We start from the raw sequence: 24,318 nt of genomic DNA, 5'->3' as shown, positions 1-24,318 counted from the left end.
CAGCCCTCATGCTCATATTCTTTTATGGCTCCAAAACACACCTACAGATCTACAAAGTAACAACGAAGACGTCATTCAGATGATTGACGAACTACTTTCCGTATCTGCTTCAGAGGCATCCGGAAATATTAAACTTCAGACTCACAAGCACACTTTCACGTGCTATAAAAAAATAGACCCAAATAAAAAGGATAATTGCAGATTTGGAGCTTCATTCATGCCAACACGTAAAACAATAAGATTGATACCAATGCTACCTACTGATCCAGATTTCTCACAAGAAAATTTCAAAAAATATAAACAACATTACAAAATGCTACGATCAAATTTCGAAAATATAGACTATATAAATTTTGAAGATTTCTATACAAAAAATAACATTTCTTCTGATGAATATTATTACAACGTCATTCGTGCAGGTATCAATCGACCAAAACTTTTTTACCGCCGAATGCCATCAGAAAAATGGCATAATCCATTCAACCCATTCGTTTTTCATCATCTGCAATCTAATACGGACTTTCAAATTATTCAAGATGAGTACGCTTGTGCTGCTTACGTTGTTGAGTACGTGAACAAACATAATAGAGGAATAAGTAATTTGCAACGTCAAATAATTCAGATAATGGACGAAAATCCAGAATTCGATATTGTACAAATTACGAGAAAAATGAGCGTGGACGTACTCAATTCCGTTGAGATGTCGGCACAAGAAGCTGCTTGGTCTTTGTTACGTGAACCCATGGCTAAGTCATCTATTACAACTGCTTATATACCAACTGTTCATCCTACTGAACGACAACGAATAAGAAAAACTCTTAAGGAATTAGAGGCTATGAATGATGATTGCACAGATGTATGGAAAGAAAACTGGTTTGACAAATATGAAAAAAGGCCCAACGACCTCGAAGACGTCACTTTAGCACAGTTCGTTGCCAATTATTATATTAATAACAAAGGGGTGTACGTTACAAGAAAAAAGCCAAAAGTTATAAGATACCGCAACTATGATATTGCTAAAGAATACCATGACTATATAAGAGAAATGGTATTGTTGCATATTCCATTCAAAAGTGAAGACAATGACGTTCTTGCGGAAAATAAATTAGTTAAAATATATGAAGACAACGTTGATCTAATTATGAAACGCAGACAAGAGTTTGAATCTAATTTAGACATTGAAAAAACCATAGAAATTTGCAAACAGTTATATAGACAAGATGAACAAGCAGAAGATGACGAATTACACAATCAGACTAACATTTTATTTGAGCAAGACCCTTATCAGCGACTAATTCATGATCAGCATTCAGATGTAAATGCTGATATTCGCGATGCTGCACTCAGCAAACTTGGCGCTATTGCAAAAAAAAAGAACAATCGAAGAACAAAAGGATCTATTACTTCAAATTATTAATCATCTTCAGACACGTAATGACTCTCCATTTCAAATATTTTTCACTTGTCCTGCAGGTTGCGGAAAAACTTTTGTCACTAAACTTATTATGGAAATTTATAATAGATATACGGATAATGATGGTTATTGCAACGCTTACATAGCATGTGCTTCTACCGGGAAAGCTGCTGTAAACATTGGTGGTACCACGGTGCACACAGCGCTAAAAATAACACTTGCTAAATTTTTACCATTATCCAATGAAAATTTACAATTATACAGAACGCTTTTCAAGTATGTCAGAGTATTGCTTATTGAAGAAGTGAGTATGATTAGTGCACAACTCTTGTCGAAAATCGATTTACGTTTGAAGCAAATTACCGGAAATCATGACACTACATTTGGCGGAATTGATGTTATATTAATTGGAGATCTGCGGCAATTACCACCAGTAAATGCCACACCAATATATAAGCCCATCCCAACACGTATGGTTGGACCTTCTCTGTGGCGTTCATTAAAATTTTATGAACTGAAACAAGTTATGAGGCAGGCTAATGTATTTTCTTCCATACTCATAAAAATAGGCAACGGTGAGGTTTTACAAGATTATGAATTTCAACTTATTGAATCAAGATTTTTTACAAAATCTGAAGAGGAGAGATTGTGCCCAGATGGAATCCGTCTCTTTTGGAGAGTTAACGACGTCACTGCTTACAACAATTATATTTTACAACAAGCTCAGAATAAACATATCTCTACAGCTACAGATTTAATAACTGGCGCTAAAAGTGCTGAACAAGAGGCTACTTGTAGACAAAAGCTGCACACAATGTCTCTCATTGATACTGGTAGCTTACCATACATGATTACTTTCGTTATAGGTAAGCCATATCTCATTACAACAAACATGAATTACAACAAAATGATGGCTTGGTAAATGGAGCAATTGGGAAGTTAGTACATTTACAATTCAAAGAAGACAACAGTATTTGTAGAGTTTGGTTGGAATTCCAAAGCTCACCGAAAATTGGACAATGTGCACGAAAGAAAGCTGCTCAGTTAGTTGTACAAGAGAAACTTTCAAATGCTGCTGTACCAATTGAATTACGAACAGCTAATATTCAACTAACAAGAGATAAAAAAGTTACTAACAAACGTACGCACTTTCCTGTCATTGCGGCTTGTCCTATGACCACACACAAGTCACAAGGCGGAACGTTTGATGAAATCATGTATCAATATGAAAAAACACACTTGCGGGATATGGTTTATGTTGCATTATCACGGGTAACGACAATTGAGGGTTTATTTATTACGACAGCTGCAGATGATCCAACAAAATTTAAATTCTACCACAACCGACAGCAAAGTACATCAGCTTTATCTTTGATACAAGAATTTCAAAGACTGGCGTTAAACACTTTGGAAACAAAGGCCACCGTCATTAGCAATTTGATAAGTAATAAAACAGTTGCATTATACACCCTTAATTGCCAAAGTCTACACAGCCATAAAGATGACTTATCGGATTCAATTGTTCAAAAATGCAATGCTTTATTGCTCACGGAGACGTGGATGAACAACGAACATAGATTAGATGTACCTAACTTTCGGTGCATTGTTCAATTTAAGCGAGATAAAACTCGAGCTGGTGGTGTTGCTATATACCAAAACAATAACGATATAACAAATATAACTACACCAAATATCGAAATAATGGTTAATAATAGTACTGGTTTTTCAACAACTCATAATACTGTTGGAGATATATGTTCAGCAACGTACAAACTACAAAATGGTGTTGAACTAGTCATGGTAGCTATCTATATCTCACCAAGTCAAAAAATTGAGGACATCATTTACTTTATCCACAGCACACTTCTACAATATACAGAAGGAGGAGCAGCACTATTTGGACACGATACGCACAAAATTCCACTTATTTTGTCTGGAGACTTTAATATTAATTTTGCAGATGACAAATCGGAGCCGTTAAAAAAATTTCTTATAGACAAATTTAATTTAACAATGAACAACAGTCCTTCACAATCGACGACTAACTATGGCACCCCCATCGATGCCGTTTTCTCTAGAATTATTGATAATATACACTCAGAAACATATACATGTTATTTCAGTTACCACAAATCAGAATCGTAACCGACGCTAAGCCGAGACCGCGCGTGCTACTATATCTATATCGTTCTTGCTTAGAAAGATAAAGAACGAGAGAGAGAGAGTGTGCTGCTGTATCCCACTCTGACGCTAGCCTCGCCCCTTTCCCTCCCTACTCTTTCTCACTCTCTCTCTCTCCGTTTCTTACGCGCTACGGTATCCAGCTCTGCTCGACTTTCCCCTCTCTCAAAGCGTCTAGTGACGAGCGTCTTAAAATTTCCCAGTTCGCTCCAGCCGCAGAACCTCCGTAAAAGAGCTTCACTCTAAAAAGGTGGATACAAGTCTCCCTATTTGAGTGTTCACCCGGTTTAAAATCGTGGATCTCGAGGAACACACGAATTCATTCGACCAATCAAAAACGTGGAACTAGTTCGAGAGTCTCGTTCAGGTGGCGCGTCGACGCGCTAAAACACAGCTCCAGATTATCACGCGTAATATTACTATATATACACGACCAATCAAAAACGTGGAACTGCTTCGAGGGCCCTCCGCTAAGGTGGCGCGCCGAAACCAGAGAAAAATTGAGACCACCAAAAACAGGCTCATTGGCAATCTCCCTACTCATCTCTGTTATTAGGACCAGTTACTGGCACATGTCCCCCATTGGGGATACAGCCATAAGGAAAGGAAGGAAGGAAGGAAGGATTTAGAAGTATCCCGCGGAATTAGGCGCTCGGAGCGTTACAGAGGTTTTGACGGCTATTTGTCACGTGACTCAACAGGGTTTTTAAACTGCTATTTGTGCAACAAGATTTTTAATATCATTTTTTAACATATAGTATAAGCATATTATTTACGTAAGCCATCAATATTCACAGTTCTTATAGTACCACAATTAAGAAAAACGAAAAAAAATTGGTCCAGTTCCCCATTACTGACTCATGAAAATAGTATTTAAATCTTATCGTTTTGGTACAGTTAGTGGTGATTTTCCTGCCGTTCAAAGAGTTATTACACAAATACATTATATATGCACTATAGGATACTGAAACATATTATAGTGATTTACTAATCACATTAAAAAATATTATGATTAATAAAAAAGACAAGAGAAAAGGAAGGAGCTGTCGGCGGTCGATTGTTTGTACTTATTAACTTAAATTGGACAAAATGTATAAATTGTTTGTAAAAGTATTTTGATTTCTGAACAAAAGGAAATATATATATATATATATATGTATGTACCCATGTGTTGCTTTTATATACATATATATATTGTACATATGTACATATATATATATATGAGGATAATGGATAGGCGAACGATATATAAATTGAACTAAAAAGGATTTCGATTTAATGCTTTGTAGCGACAACAGCGCTGAGTGTGGTCAAGTGTCTGAACTATAGCGAATCGATATACGCTCAAATATTGACTTCGCGATTGCAGTGTATGGTGTCGCAAGCTCTTCGATAATGCGCTGCATCTGACTTTTCTTCCGTTCGCGAGTGTGTTCTACTAAATAAATTCTCAAGGAGTTTTAAACAAGTTTCCTGAGAATAATCATGGGTTTCGTCGGAACGGCAATTGCTCTGATTTTCTTAGGTTGTGTGGCTGCCGAACCAACCGTGCCGACCTCCTTCGACAATCATGGAGGTGACTTAATCTTTCTATTCCCTGTATTTCACTTTATTTTCCTAACTCTACAAAGCTTTTTTAGTAATAATAGCTAATTATTCTGATAAATATTCGAGTAAGCATTGTTTTTTTATGAAACAGAATTGAAAAAACTTCAGTTATGGTGCAGATGCGATTTTTTTTATAACAAGGGCATACGCGTTATGGCGAATCAATTATTTCATCTCTTACAAATATACCTGATGCTAAACTTTATTATCAATTTAGTTTGCTTGGGTACAATTTCGACACAATGGATAATCATTGAGATTTAGAGAGCTGTGCATTATCATTTTTAATTTCAGTTTATTTAACACTATATGATGTATTTATTCTTTTTCTTGTACTTTTATTTTTTTACCTTTAATCTTTTATTTTATTAGCTTTTCATTGATCTATTTGGCCTTTATTTGATATATTTTTGCTGTATTTCCTAATTATGTCATTTTGTTTTTTATATCATAATAATTTTTCTATAGGGTATATGAAGCTTAGTCCCTTATCAAGATCTCTTTATTTGAAGTTTATATTTTTAATAGGTTCAATAGTAATCTTATCTGTTGCTTCATATGTCTTATACTATACTGATTGTCATCATATATATTATTATCCAGCATCAGACTTCAAGCTGTTTTTTTATTATATATATAATATTGGGTAGACTTTTTCCATATGTAGTCCAATACGTTTGTCATGTAAGAATTCCTATTTCTTATATGGGAGAATAATTATAGACTTTATTTTTTTCTACACGTGGGAAAGAAATTAATCAATATAGTTTATTTCTGAAATAAGGATTGTATAGTTAGGCTGTGAAATTAGTTTTATATTCAAGGCTTTTTATTTAAGGTGCATAATGTACGATGGGATTTAAAGCATTTTTTAAGGTCAAACGATATTCTGTATTTTTGATTAAATTCTTTATATTTTACAGTTTCTATATTAAAATTAAATTAGTATTATTATCACAATGGGTATATTTGAAATTGAAACATTTATATGGTCTTGTTTGATTTAGAGTCGTTTAGGCCTATTATTATTATTTTTAATTATAACTTTGTATTAACTTTTTCAAAGTTCATTACCTGGAAAAAATTTAAATTGTATAAATGGTTTCATAAGTAATGAGAGCAGGTAAGATTCCTTATCTTAATTAAAATAATTTTGTTATTGCAAAATTTTATTTTTCTGTAATTGCTTTTTAAATGTATCAGAAAATGTTTCTGCATTATTTATCATATAAGATAATTCTAATTTCAAAATTAAAGGTCCATATTATCTTTCATTTTACTAGAGAATCCCTTCAAATTCAAACAATTTGCTTTAAATATTTATTACCTGTGCATTACAGTTTATAAGCCTATCAAAGTAAAGCTATAGTTCATATACATAATATGTGAAGTTCTGAAATAATCTATTATGAGTAACTGACTCATATGAGTCATGCATGATTTTCATATATTTTAATAGTACACTGTGTAATACTATATAATTAGTATAAGTTTGCTACACACAGCTTAAGATAAAATTAATTTTCATCCACCAGGCTAGATTTCTGAATAATAATAATTTGGTTATATACATGTAAAGAGGTAACTTTTTTCTTCTAGCTCCCCGTTTAGATTTGGACAGCTTAGAAAGTGGATATCATGGATTAGTAAAAGAGAATGAAACGTTGGTAGAGGTAACACCTCAAATTCGTGCTTTGGGTGCGAAGGTGTGTTCATTTAAAATTGCAAATAAACATCATGGAGAGGCACCCTTCGAAATCGTCCACAAAGAAAAGGGCACTGCCGAATTACGAGCCTTAAGAGTGCTTAACTGTGAGAAACGGCGAAACTATAAGTTCGACATCGCAGCTGTTGGATGTTCTGGAGCCCAATCCGAAAAGTAATACAAGTTTTTTTTTAAATTGATATTAATGTTATTTTTAAATAAATAAAAGCACGTATAAAACAAGTAGAGTAATTAGTATATAGATAATTCACGAAGACATTTTTCAACTTCTAGTATTGCACATTACATTTCTTTAACCATCAGAAGGCCGACATTTAAGCCCATAAATAATGTTCTTTTGATGTTGATAATTTATACATATATGTAAACATATATAGACATATTTAAACAAGACATGTTGCGTACAATTTTTGGGTTTTTACCGAAATCTGAAGTAATTCGAACAGGTTCTTTAATAATTTTTTTGGTCTAATACTTCACGGATTTCTCATGCGTCGGTTTTTTTTTTTCAACCACGAACACAATCACAATATGAAGTATTGTGTGAAAAAGATTAAAACAACGAAAGGAAATAAAAGGTAGAGTCACAATCATATAAGATGGCACACACATATAAGATAATTTTCTTTCATCATTGGAGTTAAGAGAAAATCTGAAATGACATAATTGAATGGTTTCACATAGCTTAATGTCACGGTATCAAAGTAATTCTATTTAAAGGGACCATTTTATGGATTAAGGGGTATAAGAAGTTATTTAAATGTAGAAATTCCTGAATTTTCCGAAATTAATGACCATCAGGTTCAACCGTTGTAATACGGTCGAATTGCTATTAAGTGCATTAGTGTACACACAAAATTGGTTTAATGGAATCATATTTTATTACTGTCATTCTATATGGCATTTTATTGCATAAATGTTATATTATGTAAAATAAATATTGGAAGCCTGTTATTTTACAATTTATAAATATTAACGATACAATTTATATTTATAATCTATTTAACACTACACTTGGTTGCAATATAATAAATATTTAAAGATGAAAGTGTCGATGAAATCATTCAATTACATAAATTTAGAAGTTTTGTGTATATTAAATGGTAACAGAGTAATGTGATTTCTGAAATATGGTCCCAGTTACATTTTGGTTAGGGTGGATCACTATTCAGTTTTGGATACAATCATGTTCTATTGGGTAATTGTTATACATAATTTCATTACGTGTAAATAGATTTTCCTAAAGTTGAAAATCTATGGCTGCTATCGAAAGATATATGATTGTTCAATGGTTGCAATTTTATAAAAAATTTGATTTACAAATTATATGCTTACTGTTTCTAATACTGTTTTAAATGTAAAACAAATAATTGCAATTGTTGAGAAATGGTATTAAAGTGGTTATCCGGTTTTTAATCATCAAAGTATTCGGATGCCATTTTTCTTGTTAATTTTTATTTATTAGTAGATGAAGCAAATCTAACATAGAATATGTATAACATATGCAAATATTTTGTATAATGAAATAACATGTGTTATTAATTTTTATTAACATTTCATTACATTAAACCAAATTTGTTTTATTTATTTATATTTATTATAGCGAGTAGACTGAAATGGACGTAATATTTATTAACTCACTTCCAAGTATCTTAGAATGTGCATCATTAATATATAATTTTATCTAATATGGAGATGCAATTGGTTTTTCATCGTATATCGCTCTAAATCGTAAGGAACCAACCAAAAACTAATCACATATGTTATTCACAGGTTGTACAATTGACTAATTTTCAAATTTAACAAATTCAAATTGATTTATAGTTCTGAGCGCTTACGCTCAGTAGTACATTGAATAGTTTGCAAAAATATCATAGAAGGCTATGTTTGTGCAAAATTAAAAACATTAATATATGACATGAATATATGATAATAATTATGAGTTCAAATTCTTATAGAGTAGATTATATTTAAATACATATTATTAATGCCTCATTTTTTGTGGACACTAAGAGTCTCGAAATGCTCTCATTGTATCATAAAAATAATGCATTGTTGCATTTTGTCATGCCAATTTTACAGAACTGCATGAGACAACAATACTGACACTATGTCGTCTGCACGTGTACTCAATATTCCTTTTTTTGTGTCGGGTAGGACTCGTGCAGATCTTTTCGCCTGTCGCCGGTGTTTATGCAATAGCTTTGCATTCAACACTAACGTGGTGTCACCAGCATTTGTGCGAGAATGTTCGCGTGGCACCAAGGTGGTGTCACCGGACGGCATAGTGTTAACAAATCTAATAACTCTTGACACGATATTTTTTAATAATAATTGAAACGTCAGGGAGAAATTTTAAATGTGTATTCTGATACTGATTATGGTAAGCGTCAAATAGACTCAATTACACTAATGAAAGTAGTAAATGCAGTTATTCAATTAGTAATTTTTTTTGTGTTTTTCTATACTGTCACGTAATAAATAGTCTTTATATGATCAACATTTGTACTTTGGAATTACTTGAATATTCTATCCATATAGCAGGAAATGAAAGTTGCAAATTCTGTAAATGTTCAAATGAAATATATATATGTATATGGGTGAGGCGTTTATAGTGACCCAGGCAATTTTCTCCCAAACGAAGCGAGATACAAAAAAATGTTCGATACATTAGTTTCATGGCTTCGAGGGGGACACAAGATGGTGTCTTTCAATTTTTTCCTAAATCAAAGTATCAAGGCCATTGGAGGGTCAACTTTGGTTTTTCAAATCGGATAATGTATTTTTTGTTATGGAAATCAAAAGAGCATTCAATTGCAGGTCTCAAAGTACTGGTATGCTATGGTCTCAAAACTAAAGGATCATGGGATATTAATTGAAATAGAAAAGAAAATCGGTTTACTTTTTAATGGCGCATACGTTGTGGGGGGTTCTTTCGATAAAATTTCACAACAAATGTTCGAAATGTTGGCTATTTACTTCGATGCATTTTTGATAACGTCGAATGTAAGAACGTTGCACTGACAATAGAGTGTCATCCTCGATATTGGCAGAGGCATCAATGATGCACTGGCGCATGTTGTCGCATGTCGTCGGTACTTCCTTGTAAACTTTTTCATTTATGTATCCCCACAAAAAAAAATCTGGAGACGTCAGGTCCGGAGAACGCGCAGGCCAATGAACGGGTCCTCGACGTCCTATCCAGCGATCGGCATAATCTCGATCCAATATTTCACGAGCTTGAAACGAAAAGTGAGCTGGACATCCATCATGTTGATACCACATATTTGATCGTTCCAGAAGTGGTATGTCTTCGAGCAATGTTGAAAGCACTCGATCCAAAAAGTCCTTGTACTTCTGTCCGGTGAGTGTATCTTCAAGGAAGTACGATCCAACTATACGGTTTCGGTAAACACCACACCGAACATTTAGAGTCCACGGCCGTTGATGTTCCACTTGCCGCAACCACCTCGGATTTTCCGTAGCCCAGTAATACATATTGTGGCGGTTAACTTGGCCATGATTTGTGAACCCTGACTCGTCGGAATACAATACGTAAAAGTTCTCGTCTTGCATCTGTTGCAGTGCCCATTGACAAAACTGTACACGATGCTCAAAATCATCTCCATGAAGTTCTTGATGCAAAGCTATGTGGTAAGGATGGAACTTATGACAATTGAGTACTTGAAGAATACTTCTCTGAGAGATTCCCGACTCACTTGAAATTTTCCGCGAACTTATTTCCGGATCGTGGTCTACTGCAGTTAAAATAGCAATTTCAGAATTTTCTACAGTAATAGTCCTACTTCGGTTTTTTTTTCTAGCCACGACACTTCCCGTTTTCGAAAACAATTGTACAATCCGATCGAAAGTTCTAGGGCATGGATTATTTCTCTCGGGGTATCGTTCTGCGTATAAGTTACACGCTGCACGGGCGTTTTTCTGCGTTTCACCGTAAATGTAAATCATATCGACCTTCTCGGCCATAGTATATCGATCCATTCTTCTTTTCACTATTCACAGCAGCAGCACTTTATTATTGAACTTAAGTTGCCAACGTCCAACGTAAGAGTGTTGCTTTATTATTGAATTTGTTGCAAGATAAACAATGACTATTGATAGCAACCGTTGTCATTGGCAACCAGTAACATTTGTTGTGAAATTTCATCGAAAGAACTTTCCTCCCGCAACGTATGCGCCATTAAAAAGTAAACCGATTTTTTTTTCTATTTTAATTAGTATCCCATGATCCTTTAGTTTTGAGACCTAGAATTGAATGCTCTTTTGATTTCCATAACAAAAAATACACCATCCCATTTGAAAAACCAAAGTTGACCCTTAAATGACCTTGATACTTTGATTTAGGAAAAAATTGAAAGACGCCATCTTGTGTCCCCCTCGAAGCCATGAAACTAATGTATCGAACATTTTTTTGTATCTCGCTTCGTTTGGGAGAAAATTGCCTGGGTCACTATAAACGCCTCACCCTGTATATAAACTTGTCAAAGGGTAGTTATGAGGACACGTGCCACTCACAATGGCAAGCCCATGTTTTTTTCTAAAGAAAAAACTAAACGTTGAGACATGTCGTATTAAAATTCTAACCTAACCTAGCTTAACGAAATCATTTCTTAGCCCATCACAACTGCGAGTGTGTAGCATAAAAATTTTTTCGGAAAATTGGGTGTGAGTGCCACTTCATGGTCCTGACAGTATACTTTACGTATCTAAATGCTATCAGGCCCGTCCTGACAAACACCAAGTGTCCTCATAACTGCCAATACTCAAGAAAAAAAGTCCTGAAAACTACCCTTCTTAAAAAATATATGTATATGTATATAATATGACAAAAAATAATGTTATCTTAACACTTCAAACGTTTACTAATGCTCAAACGTCATTCATTATTTATACAAAGTTTTAACATTAAAATGATCGTATTCTTTGATAGAATTAAAAACAGATTTATATTTATTTACACATTTTTAACCCTAATATTCTGGAAATATTTTTTTAATTATTGCACTTTTCCTTATGCTTTGGACTTTCTTGTCAGATAAAATGACATCGACGTAAATACCAATATCTTATTGATCTTCCAGTACTTACTTTTTTTTAATTTCTTGTAATTTCAATCCAGTACATAATCATAATCCTACTGTATTATGTTACGAAGGATTTTAATTCAAAATCTTTTACATGAAACAGAATTGAATCTGTTCTAAGTATCATGCATGCTTCTTATATGGGGAATAGATTTTTATATAAAGCTGATAAAGAAATCTTTTGATATTTCGTAAGCACAGTTTGAGGGTTATTCTTACCAGTATTATTTGAGCATTGCATTTTTTAAACAAATAATAGTTAAAATATGTAAATTAAATTTAAGCAATTATAAGAAATTATTTAGTATATGTGGCATCTTTTTATTCAAATTTTTATGTTTGGAAAAAGTATTTTTGTAAAACTTGATTCTAGTATTAGTCTTTTGACAAATATTGTTAAAATTGTTTTGTTAATGTGTTCAGATCTTGAAACAAAGTTTCAAAAATTTTACTAACCTTAACAAAAATTCCATCTGGAGCATATTTTTATATTAAAGGATGAAAGTTTATAGTTCATTTTGTAATTAATACTGTTTATATCAAATGTCGAGACTAATAATATTGAGATTAATCATATAGTCATTCCACGAGTAAAATGTTTTTTTTTAATAGATCGAGAGTAATGTTTTTTTTTCTTTTACCGACATATTTTGGCATGCAACAACACACTCGTGGTTCATTTATGGCTTATGGACCTTATGCACCAAGGGTAGCAAGTAGGGTACTACCAATGGGCTAAGAGGATCGAGCTGAAACGTTATAAATCAGATTCAAAGCATCTTGCAAAGCCGTATATGAAACACGAATGTGTTGAAGTGTCTCAGAAAAAAAAAACATCCAATGAAACCTCTAGAAAGTTCATGTGTCTCTGCATATACAGGGTGTCCCAAAATTACCTAACCAACGATGCTTTTTTTGACAGCTAGCAGACAATGCAAACCATAATAAATCACATGTGGCTTTCCAAATAATGCATTCCTGAGAAAAATGATACGAGTGCATACTTTGTAACAAAAAATAGTCACAAAATTACCTGACCAACGGGGTATGGCGGTGTTCGGGAGGCAGCACTGATCACGAAAATGACCTTCCTTTTGTCCGGAAGGTCATAGTTTTTAAATGGGAGCAGGTCAAAATTGACCAATCAGAGGGAGGCGTCACGAGAAACGTAGGCACCTACGAACTCTGAGTTTTCTTCCCTCGCTTTTGTTTCTCGGTGGCTTCGGGCAGGATGACGTCAGCCGAAGACATGCCTATTGGAAACAAGAAACAAGAAACAAGCCACCGAGAAATAACAGCGAGGGAAGAAAACTCAGAGTTCGTAGGTGCCTACGTTTCTCTTGACGCCTCCCTCTGATTGGTCAATTTTGACCTGCTCCCATTTAAAAACTATGACCTTCCGGACAAAAGGAAGGTCATTTTCGTGATCAGTGCTGCCTCCCGAACACCGCCATACCCCGTTGGTCAGGTAATTTTGTGACTATTTTTTGTTACAAAGTATGCACTCGTATCATTTTTCTCAGGAATGCATTATTTGGAAAGCCACATGTGATTTATTATGGTTTGCATTGTCTGCTAGCTGTCAAAAAAAGCATGGACTCCTCGTGGACTGACTATAGCTATGATATAATTGATATTGATGAGAATCCTTTGTTTCAGTGCTACAGTCCACATAACGGTGGTGGATGTGAATGAGTATGCACCGCAATTTTTACAAGCAGCTTACGTGAGTGCCGTCGACGAAGGTCGCTTATACGAGGAAGTCGTACGAGTAGAAGCTTCGGACCGAGATTGTACACCCAAATTCGGAGATGTATGCAAATACGAAATTCTAACAGCAGATCAACCATTTGCCATCGATAATGAGGGTGCTATCAGGAACACGGAACCTCTTGATTACGAAAGATCCCACAATTACATTCTTAGCGTGGTAGCTTATGATTGTGGCATGAAACAGTCTGCACCTGCAATGGTGACAGTCAAGGTAAATATTTATTTTCTTTGCAAAAACTTTCTATTATCTAACACTCCTAATAAAAGGAGTTGTTTAATCAAAATTCTCTTCAAAAGTTTTTTTAATTTCAACATGTGTATAAGTATAATATCTTAGATCAAAATTAATGATTTGAAAATGTTTAGAAATGGAAGAAACTTATATTAATATTTTCAAAAGTGAAAGGTAGGCTGATCTAATCACTCTGATTCTAGCATTTAAAAAATTCATTCTGCGATTTGAAGTAGTTGGTTTCTCGTATTTTAATTTGTTTAGTGCCAAAATGTTGTATGACATTAATCTAAATTATCTGAGTGCTATTTATTGATCACCTAAGTAGCATGCGTTAGTTTATTCGAAACATTCAGATTAAAGCTAACATTTTAAACATGGGTGTATATTACTGAAAATCAGAAACTAGTTAAATTAGGAAGTGAATTTCAATGGAAAACTTTTATGCAAAACTAATTTGAACTAATTATATGTCGTATTTTTTACGATTAATAGACGTATCCTTTATTTCTGTAACTATTTGCAATCTTGCTGCACAATGATTTTCGTAAATTTATATTGAATTTAAAATTATATTTAATTTTGTATTTATCTCGCCATATTCCCCTATTAAGGTAGTATAGGTGGTACAGTCCCATCACGTGTTTAAACAAATGTAAAGTATGAAATTGACTTGCAGAAAATTATATTTGAGAAGAAGCAAAGTGCCTCTAACATAAAAAGAAGTAATGGTAAAATTATCAATAACGAAGCAACAAAAGCGTAGTTACTCACACGTTATACCTTGCTCCATTCTTTTAAAGAAAAATCTACATCACTTGTCCGATTTCAATGTACTATAGCTTACATTATTCGTTAAGCGATTTTCTAGAAATAGTTCATTGCATTATAGTATGAACAAATAGCTATCAAAAGACTCTGTCTAGTCTCACGCCAAGTACAGGCAACCCGTCGTACAGGGCACGACCCGTCGAGACTTTTTACTCGAAGCATTTCTTGTACCTGTGTTTCGACTGAAATATCTTATGAACGGCTATGTGTGAGAAAGTTATTGATACATTTACTATAGGAATCGAGAGTTCTGAATTAATTGCCATCAGAATCAATGAGATTGATGTAGTAGATCAGGGTGTATGGAGATGGCAAGCGAGATGATTTTATTTCAGGTCCGTCGTCGTTGTTCTTCGCACGTTCATCTACTTTTTCACACGGTGGATGGCGCTGCCTGCTTTGCTTTCATTAGCTATTTGTATTCTGGATGGTGTTGGTAATTTACGAATACACAACACAATCAAATATATTTTGTACGTGAAACTACCGTTCACACCGAATTTTCAATTAATATAAGGCTGCTTTCACAATAGTATAAAATTATTGTCTTTAGTTCGCCCGAAAAGTATAACAAAAATTTATGCGGAGCGCGCGTGTTGAGTGTACGTATGTGTGTGCTTCGACATAGTTCCTAGTATTTCAGATGATAGTTTTTAGAGATATAGGATGTCTAGGTGTTTTTCTCCGTAGTTTCCTGTATGTAGTTGTAGGACCTGGAAGTCCAGGGTATTCAGGTGTTCCTCCCCGTTATTTCTTGTATCTAGGTGTCGGACGTGGAAGTCCAGGGTGTTCAGAAAAGAACGCAACGACCGACGCTTTGGCGTTTCTCTCAAACCATAGTATCGTCCCTGTTGTTCGCACGGCCTGAGATACGTAAATAATCTAGCACACTCTCCTCTTTTACGGTGACCACACGGCGTCAACAAGCTGAATATTATTAATGATGCTCATATACAGGGTGTGTCACCTAACGTTTGCACCTCAAATATCTTTATTGTTTCTATAGATACGTAAAATATGGTAAGGACAAAGTTGAATGGTACAATAGGGCTGATATGATGCCAAAACAAAAATTTTGTTTCTATGTCATTTTTTAGAGATATCAAGGTCGCCTTGATTTTTTTTAAATGGAACCACCCTTTTTTAAATACCTACAGTGATAGTCCCTTTCATTAAGAATTCAGCGATTATAATTATTCCAAGGTCATTCAAGGTCAAAGAGCAGAAAAAACGGATAAAACTAAAATATGGAAGCAGAATACCTGTATTTTATAAATGTTCGAAATGATGGCCGTCTACGTCGATACATTGTTGTAAACGAGCTCTGAAGGAATGTTGAACTCTAATAAGTATATCCGAGGTGATATTCGTACATGCTGTGATGATACGCTGACACATATCTTCAACTGTTGGTGGAGCATCCATGTACACGGTCTCTTTTAGTAGACCCTAGAAATAGAAATCCAGTGGATTTAAATCAGGCGAGCGTGCTGGCCATGAAACAGTTCCGCCTCGTCCAATCCATCGGTTTGGAAATCGAGAATCGTTTCTCTTGCTACTCGTGCGTAATGAGCGGGATAACCGTCATGATATCACATATCATAGCGATTTTGTAAAGGGACATCTTCTAACAGAATTCGCAGATCTTTTTGCAAAAATTGAGCGTATTTCTGTAAACGTATTCTGCTTCCATATTTTAGTTTTATACGTTTTTTCTGCCATTGACCTTGAATGACCGTGGAATAATTATAATCGCTGAATTCCTAATGAAAGGGATTATCACTGTAGGTATTTAAAAGAGGGTGGTTCCATTTAAAAAAGTCAAGGCGACCTTGATATCTCTAAAAAATGACATGAAAACAAAATTTTTTTGTAGTATCATGTCAGCCCTATTGTACCATTCGTCTTTGTCCTTACCATATTTTACGTATCTATAGAAACAATAAAGATATTTGAGGTGCAAACGTTAGGTGACTCACCCTGTATACATTCAAGACTATATTTTCCTTTAAAATTTGTATATATCTTTATGCATTTGTAGAAATAATGGGCTTAAATTAAATTTATATGCCTTTAAACACTTTTGACAACACAATATATTGTATTTTTTTATTAGCGACATCACAATGTATTTATATTTTATATCTGTGACAATATAGATTTGAATGCTTAGAGCTTCTATATCCCGTTGAGCAACAAAAACTTTGATATCCTCTCCAAAAAACACTTGTAAAAGACTACGCCAAGTACAGGACTGCTGTAAATTCCTCTAACAAAAAGTATTGAAATCATATTGTTAATACCAAGTACATAAATCACAATATATCTGCCTATTAAATGATCTAGTAGTACTGGCCCATGATTTTAATTGAATTTTCAAAATTTCCTATAATGTTTTCGCTACTCTTTTACATTACTACTGCTTCTCGTATTTAATTATGTTTTATTGATCATTTAATAATTAATACAATTTTAAGATGATTCCTTATCGAGTACTACTTGGCGAGTCCGTGCCAGGAATTCTAAAGTACTTACTTGAAACGTACTAATAGTATTTTAAGACTCTATGTTTGTTATTAGGCTGTTACTGTTATTATTTTTGGCGAGTTATTGTTAATATGTTCTATATAGAAAGTTGACGCTGGTTTTAGGTTTAAAGACTGGCATAATGAACGCAAATTTATATCAAGAAATGCACGGACCCGCCAAGTAGTACTCGATAAGGAATCACCTAAAGTTTTAATAATTATTAGATAAGCATTAAATCATAATTAAATATAGGAATTTTTGAAAATACAATTAAAATGCTTGGCCAGTGCTAAATCATATAATAGGCATATATGTAGTGACTTATGTACTTGGAATTAATAATATGACTTCAATACATTTTGTTAGAGAAATTCACAGCAGTCGTGTTCTTGGCGTAGTTTTTTTATACGAAAGTGTTTTTTTGGGGGGAAATTCTTAAACCATATATTTTTAGAAAAGATCTATTTCGGTGGATTTCTAAAGAATCTTTTAACGAATAAAATAAGCTATAGTACATTGAAATCGGACAAGTGATGTAGATGTTTGTTCAGAAAAATAGTACAAGATTTGACCTCTAAGAAACTTTGTTGCTTTACTGTTAATAATTTGGTAACTATTATTTCTTTATACATATGTTAGAGGCACTTTGTTTTCTTCCAAATATAGCTTTCTGCAATTCATGCTTCACATTTGTTTAAAACTTTTTTTTTTATTTTCACTCTCACGTGATGGGACTATAATGCTCGTACTAACTTAACTCCGATCTTAAGTTGTCGGTGAATCTAAGCACGGTGATATTACTAGCTCAGTCACTCTATCAATCTCCCCTTTTTCTCGTTAACCCCACTCCCTCTCCATTGGCATCCGGCGTCCTATGAAGTGGGCGGGGGAAGAGGAAGTGATCAGAGTCTCACAGGATCAACGCGGTGGTATCTGTGAACCGACAATTTTACTTATTAGAGATATCTAAGCACGCGACTACATGCTACAAGCAAAGGTGCTGGACAGCACGAGTCCGCGTCACTCTCGCCCGGCCGAGTACCTGGTTGGACCACAAGCCTTCATTCCTCTTTCAGAATTGCTCGTCCTTTTGCCTGAGAACACTCGTTCCGCACGCCGTAGGTGTCTCTTAGTTACGAATCACACTTTGGATGCGGCATAATCGATGCAAATTAATGCTCCCTCTTCTTCACTCCCCGTCCGCTGGAGCCCTGAATACCCCGCTTTGTTGTTACTGCCGCCCACATAGGTTGTCCTTAGGTTGAAGTCGGGCGATGTTGAATGAATACATCTTTATTATTACATTATTATATCTTTTTCCTAACAGCGTGCGCAAAATTCGATTTTGCGCACGGGTTTGCGTGCGCAAAGTGCCCCATTCCCGCACTGTCAAACGCGTGTGCAAAATCGAATGTTACGCAGCTTGTTAGGAAAAATAGTATACGATACACGTGCGCATAGGCGTCTCCCGCACTCGTCTCTTTTGTCACCCTCGCTACGCTCGGGCGACAAACCCGACTCTTGCGGGAATCACCTACTTTGCGCACTTGTATCGTAATATACTATATTCGATTCGGATCCAGTTTACAAGATTAAAGTACTTGTCACTGTGATATACAGTACTTCCTAGCATCTTAAGAATTATCTTTGTTGTATCTTGATCTCGTGATTAATGTCAAATTCAAGTTTTTATCTAAGAGAATATTTTAATTCCGTGTGCTCCAAATATCTCTTTTCCATTTTCACTTATACGAACAGATTAGAAAGGAATAGTTTTCAGTACGTGTCCATATACACGAAGTTAACCTAAAAAAGCCTTAACAACATAACTTCTTGGTTCTGGGCAACCAAATGTCTCTAGACAGAAGTGTATCATTTATATGACAAAAAAGAAACTATGAAACTTCAATTTAAAAAAGTTAGTGCGGTTTCTGGCTTTGTTTCTTATTTTCTAGCTTTTTTTTATATAATTATTATAACTGTTAATATTTAAAAAATACTTTTCTTATTAAAATAAATGAATTTCGATATCCGTGAACTCAAAAGTTTAGTTTTCTAACTGCAATACATTTAGCAAGATACAAACGTATTACATAAATTATCAGTCCTGATTCGAAAATCGTGAAGTCTTACGGCTTGCTACATTTTGATCCAAGAGTACACTTTCCTGCCCTTTCTGTGATTAGAAAAGCACTTTCCGATTGTGATCTGTCCTTATTGTATTCGCGATTCCCTATTTTATTCGTAAAAATGATAAAAACCGCAGAAAGTATTATTAACACGTTGAATGCCACGCGAATTTATAAGGAAATCCCCGTCAGGCCACATGCGCTGCTTAGAGGTGCGAGTGTGTCACCGGTGACTGACGCGGCACTCAACGTGTTAATTAATTGATTACACAAAATTGAAACCTTATGATAAAATATCTTTTCCTGCACAGTTGATTTTTTTTTTTATTATTATCTCTTAGAAAACATATAAAGCGTAACTGAATCTCGAAAGTGACAGCCTACAAATCTGTCATGGCAACCCGCCAATGCCTTTTTTGCCATTCTCTATTTAACATTTATTGCACTGTTGCACAAAACCACCGTAGGTAATCCCGAACGCTGAAAGCAAATCCGATTCCCAAATTTGTCCATCACGTCAGGTTTTAAAAGAAAACGCAGTTAAACATCCAAACAAAATGTATTTTTCCCAGTTTTTGAACGGTCGTATCTCTGGGCTGAATTGTGTTATAAATGGTGGCAGCGACTTAGACTCAAAATATCAATATCAAAAATATCAATTATATGATAATGTTTTAAATGAGGACGTCCACGTCAGGAACATAGGATATGAATTAAGGGACAATGGAACTACTTTTTCTACATTGAGAAAAGGATTTAATAAAAATTGCCGCATATCTGACAAATATCGAAAATAATTTTAATTAAAAAATTCTAACCTCTTAACCTTCAGAATTGCAACTATTTTTGATATAATTCTTTACCTACTGTTACTTTTAAATAATATAATATCATTGTTAGTAGTTACGTTTTTCGATTATTTTTCTCACAAGACAATTTAATTGCAAAAAACTACACGGCTAAAAAAGAAAACCCATGACATACCAATATAAGACTATTGCCACAATTATTTTGTAGTAAAAAGTAATTATCTTCTATAAAAACTATTGAAGATCATATCATCTGTGATAGCGAAAATTACGATATTATTTAGTAGTATTTGGTTTGCTTTATAAGAATATTTGCCAGAATATCGAAAGTAGTTAACATGTACCAGAAAATTATGGTAGTTTTGCCAGATATATGATAGTTTTTATCATATCCTTCTCCACGTGTACGTCTGAGTTTAAAAGAAACGTTTTTATTTCGGACCATTTTACATTTTATATTAAAATATTTACCTGTTGTTTTTGTAAAAACCTGACGAGATGGGCAAATTTAGAAATCTGATTCGGTTTCCGTGTGCCAAAATCCTTGAGGATCATTAGGAGAAGTTTGGGATACATAATGGACGACGACCTATGTAATTATACAATAACTCTTAAAAAATCATTTGTAAATCAGTTTCTTATGTTAATCATTATTTCCTTGGACAAGAAAGCAGGAGATTTTTCACATTTCTCCAATTCGTTTCGATTAATTTCATTCTATCTCTCTCGTTTATATTGTCTCTTAAGGTTAAAACAAATTACAGAAAATGTAATAGATAGTGCTTGATCTTTAAAAATAATCAGAGTCTAAAAGATATCTTTTACAGTTATTATATCAAATTTTGAAAACTGTTTCCTATTTCTTTATATAATTCTTTAATATTTTGCAAACTTGTGTTGTATACGATGAAGCATTTAATATGAAATCCCGTATGAAATACACAAATAAAAAATCCATTCTTTTAATTTTTCTCATTTAAGTTTTATTAGATTATTAAAGAATTAAAGTATTGTTAATAAATACGAGAAAAAAAGATACAAGTGTTTTAATATTATAAGTGTGCTATGGTGACCTTATTTAAAAATGTTTAATTAATTAAAAAATTCTACTTTACAGGTAAATCGGGTGTGTTCTCCCGGATGGCGAGGAATACCTGAAAGGGTAGATTACGCAGCTGGTGTTGGTACACAACCATTATTACCTTCGGCGAAACTCGAACTTTGCGATGCTCCTTGCATTTTACGAAATCTTCGAGCTACCTTGACTCTGGCAACAGATCATATTGGCAAAGGCTGCGATAGGGACACGTATGGTGTTCGTAGTCAACGAAAACTTTGCGGAGCATCAAGAGATAGTATCGATCTTTTGCCTACTCCCAGCAGTACGTCATTCTGGACTGCAGGACTTTCGAGAGACGAAGGACGAGAAGCTGATGAAATATTTGAATTTGATGGAGCTAATTCTGCTGCCATCGTTCCTGATGACATTCTGGATCACAATCTTGCACAGAAGTTCAGTATTGGTGTTTGGATCAAGCATAGACCTCGGCCACGACAAGATCCTCATGTTAAAGAACATATTCTCTGTGCAGCTGATGATCATAGTACGTATAGAAGTTACTATTTTGAATTATAATATTACTCTTGCGATTACCGTTTGAAAATAATAATCAATCATTTAGTGAATTTACTTGTTAATAATGTATATAATTTTTGTCATTGAATAATCTACAATCACCTGCTAGCATGTTTCTACACATTACTCATTTGACTTTCATTCATTTATAAATAAATAGTGATGTCTGTAAGCCTGACGTAAAATGGTTTTACATCGGCATTGAAATGGTATACAGGATGTCAAATCTTTAACGGAATATAAAATTTCTACTGTGTAAATATGCAGTAAGAATAACTTATCCAGCTAAATGTCGTGTGCATTTGATGAGAAAAATTTGAAAAGTTATATCTTTTAGTGAAGCTTTTTTCACATTGTCAATGCCATATCAAACTTTAATACGCACAAATGTATATGTATACACTCGTTAATTTTGTAAAAAAAAAAAGAAAGATCAAGACGAATTGAACAATAATTATCTTAAAGTTTATATGCTGGTTGTAATACAGAGAGTACATACACGTTCGACATGGAGAAGCTCCATATGGAAAATTAACTTTATATGCCTTGTAGAGTTATTATATTACTATTAACACTAGATTTACCAGACCAGTAATTTTGACTGGTCGTGCATTTTCAATTCAAAATTCCTACTGCATGTAACATTTGCTTTCCGAAATGATGTTATGACTTTTGTAGCTGTAAGTAGAGAATACATTTTATGAACTTAATTTTACTTTATATACAGGGTGTTCCCTGGTTGCCTGGAACGCGTAGGAATCGCGTAAAGTTGTGCGCCGGTCGGTCTTGCATTTTCCAGTGGGTCGATCGCGTAACAATACGTCACAACATATGTATACTGGAAATGAAGGAGGGCTGAGGTAACTACAATTATTAATAAACGCATTTATATGTTGTACAAAAAGTCACGAAGTTCTAAGAAATTGTGTCATTATATACATAATTGTTTTTCTAATTGAAATTAAAAAGCAGTCAAAATGACTTCCTTGGGCAATCTAGTCTTAAGCCCCGGACAGGAGACATACCGTTAGATCCGGCGTGAAAAAATAAAAATATTGGCGTCAACAAAATTTAAAATTTTTAATTAGTTTATTAATTATTACGGATTAAAGTAAACCAATCATAAACGCGTGAGAACTGGTAACTCCTCTTCAGTCTCCTCCCACTGGGGACAGCCAATTATTTATTTCCCCACAAAAAACATTTTGCATTATTCTTTTGTTTATTTACGTTACTATATTCGTTTACGTATCCACCGGTGACTGTTTTTGTGGGGAAATAAATGATTGGCTGTCCCAAATGGGAGGAGACTGAGGAGGAGTTACCAGTTCTTACGCGCTTATGATTGGCTTACTTTAATCCGTAATAATTAATAAACTAATTAAAAATTTTGAATATTGTTGACGCCAATATTTTTATTTTTTCGAGCCGGATCTAACGGTATGTCTCCTGTCCGGGGCTTAACACTAGATTGCCCAAGGAAGTCATTTTGACTGCTTTTTAATTTCAATTAGAAAAACAATTATGTATATAATGACACAATTTCTTAGAACTTCGTGACTTTTTGTACAACATATAAATGCGTTTATTAATAATTGTAGTTACCTCAGCCCTCCTTCATTTCCAGTATACATATGTTGTGACGTATTGTTACGCGATCGACCCACTGGAAAATGCAAGACCGACCGGCGCACAACTTTACGCGATTCCTACGCGTTCCAGGCAACCAGGGACTAACAAATATTTCTCTCGAAATACCTAGGGTATTGTTGGGCGCCAGATTCCAAAACGGGAACCATGTATCAGTTTCTACAGTATGTCTTCGTACAGTGCCTACGTTGGCTAACTCAGCTACGCGGAGGCGTCGGGGTTCGGAACAATAGGTCGGATGGGTCAGACGATCACGCGACACACAAAATCATTCGGACACTTTGATCTCTAATATTCAAGGAAGGTTCGGTTTATTAAATAAAATCGGCGGCGCGAAGCGCGACGATCTCTTACAATACCGAAGTAATTATTTACAAAAGAAATAGTAATTAATATAGATCGAAAAGACAAAACCAAAGTACAATCAAAAGATAGTAACGCGTACTTCGCGTATCGTACGAATTCAAAGCCAAAGTCGTAACACGGCTAATCTGCGTTTACCAAAATACGACAACCGACCGTTAAGGACCTGCGCGCGTTCTACGCGTTACAAAATCAAAAGGTATAAATGCCTGACGGGCGGACGACACGAAACAATTCGGAGAACGTACAAAATTCGAATTCAAAAATTAGACCAAAACAAAAGTTCTACACAGTGAACCCTGCCGGTCGACGGACCTTCGTGCCGTGGTCTT

General features: G+C 34.4%; 2 protein-coding genes across 2 annotated transcripts; one reads left to right on the top strand and one right to left on the bottom strand.

Moving 5' to 3' along the window:
• Positions 1 to 4,910: 4,910 nt before the first annotated feature.
• On the top strand, positions 4,911 to 21,941 carry LOC107271494 (calsyntenin-1; the record flags this gene model as incomplete). Its single annotated transcript, XM_015747552.2, is given in 4 exon segments — positions 4,911 to 5,171; positions 6,803 to 7,082; positions 13,694 to 14,018; positions 21,455 to 21,941. Coding segments are annotated over 4 exon segments (1,183 nt in total), but the record flags the coding sequence as incomplete, so codon positions are not given.
• Positions 9,758 to 11,779, bottom strand: LOC112494915. Its single transcript, XM_025088727.1, has 2 exons — positions 10,649 to 11,779; positions 9,758 to 10,576 (listed from the first exon to the last, which is right to left on the bottom strand). Exons 1-2 carry the CDS (start codon positions 10,929 to 10,931, stop codon positions 9,876 to 9,878), a joined length of 984 nt encoding a protein of 327 aa, XP_024944495.1. The 5' UTR covers positions 10,932 to 11,779; the 3' UTR covers positions 9,758 to 9,875.
• Positions 21,942 to 24,318: the final 2,377 nt, after the last annotated feature.

This window comes from Cephus cinctus, unplaced genomic scaffold (assembly GCF_000341935.2).
Source record: "Cephus cinctus unplaced genomic scaffold, Ccin1 Ccin1_scaffold0992, whole genome shotgun sequence".
NCBI lineage: Eukaryota > Metazoa > Arthropoda > Insecta > Hymenoptera > Cephidae > Cephus > Cephus cinctus.
Note: the sequence above shows the minus strand (reverse complement) of the source record. Positions and strands in the feature narration are given on the sequence as shown.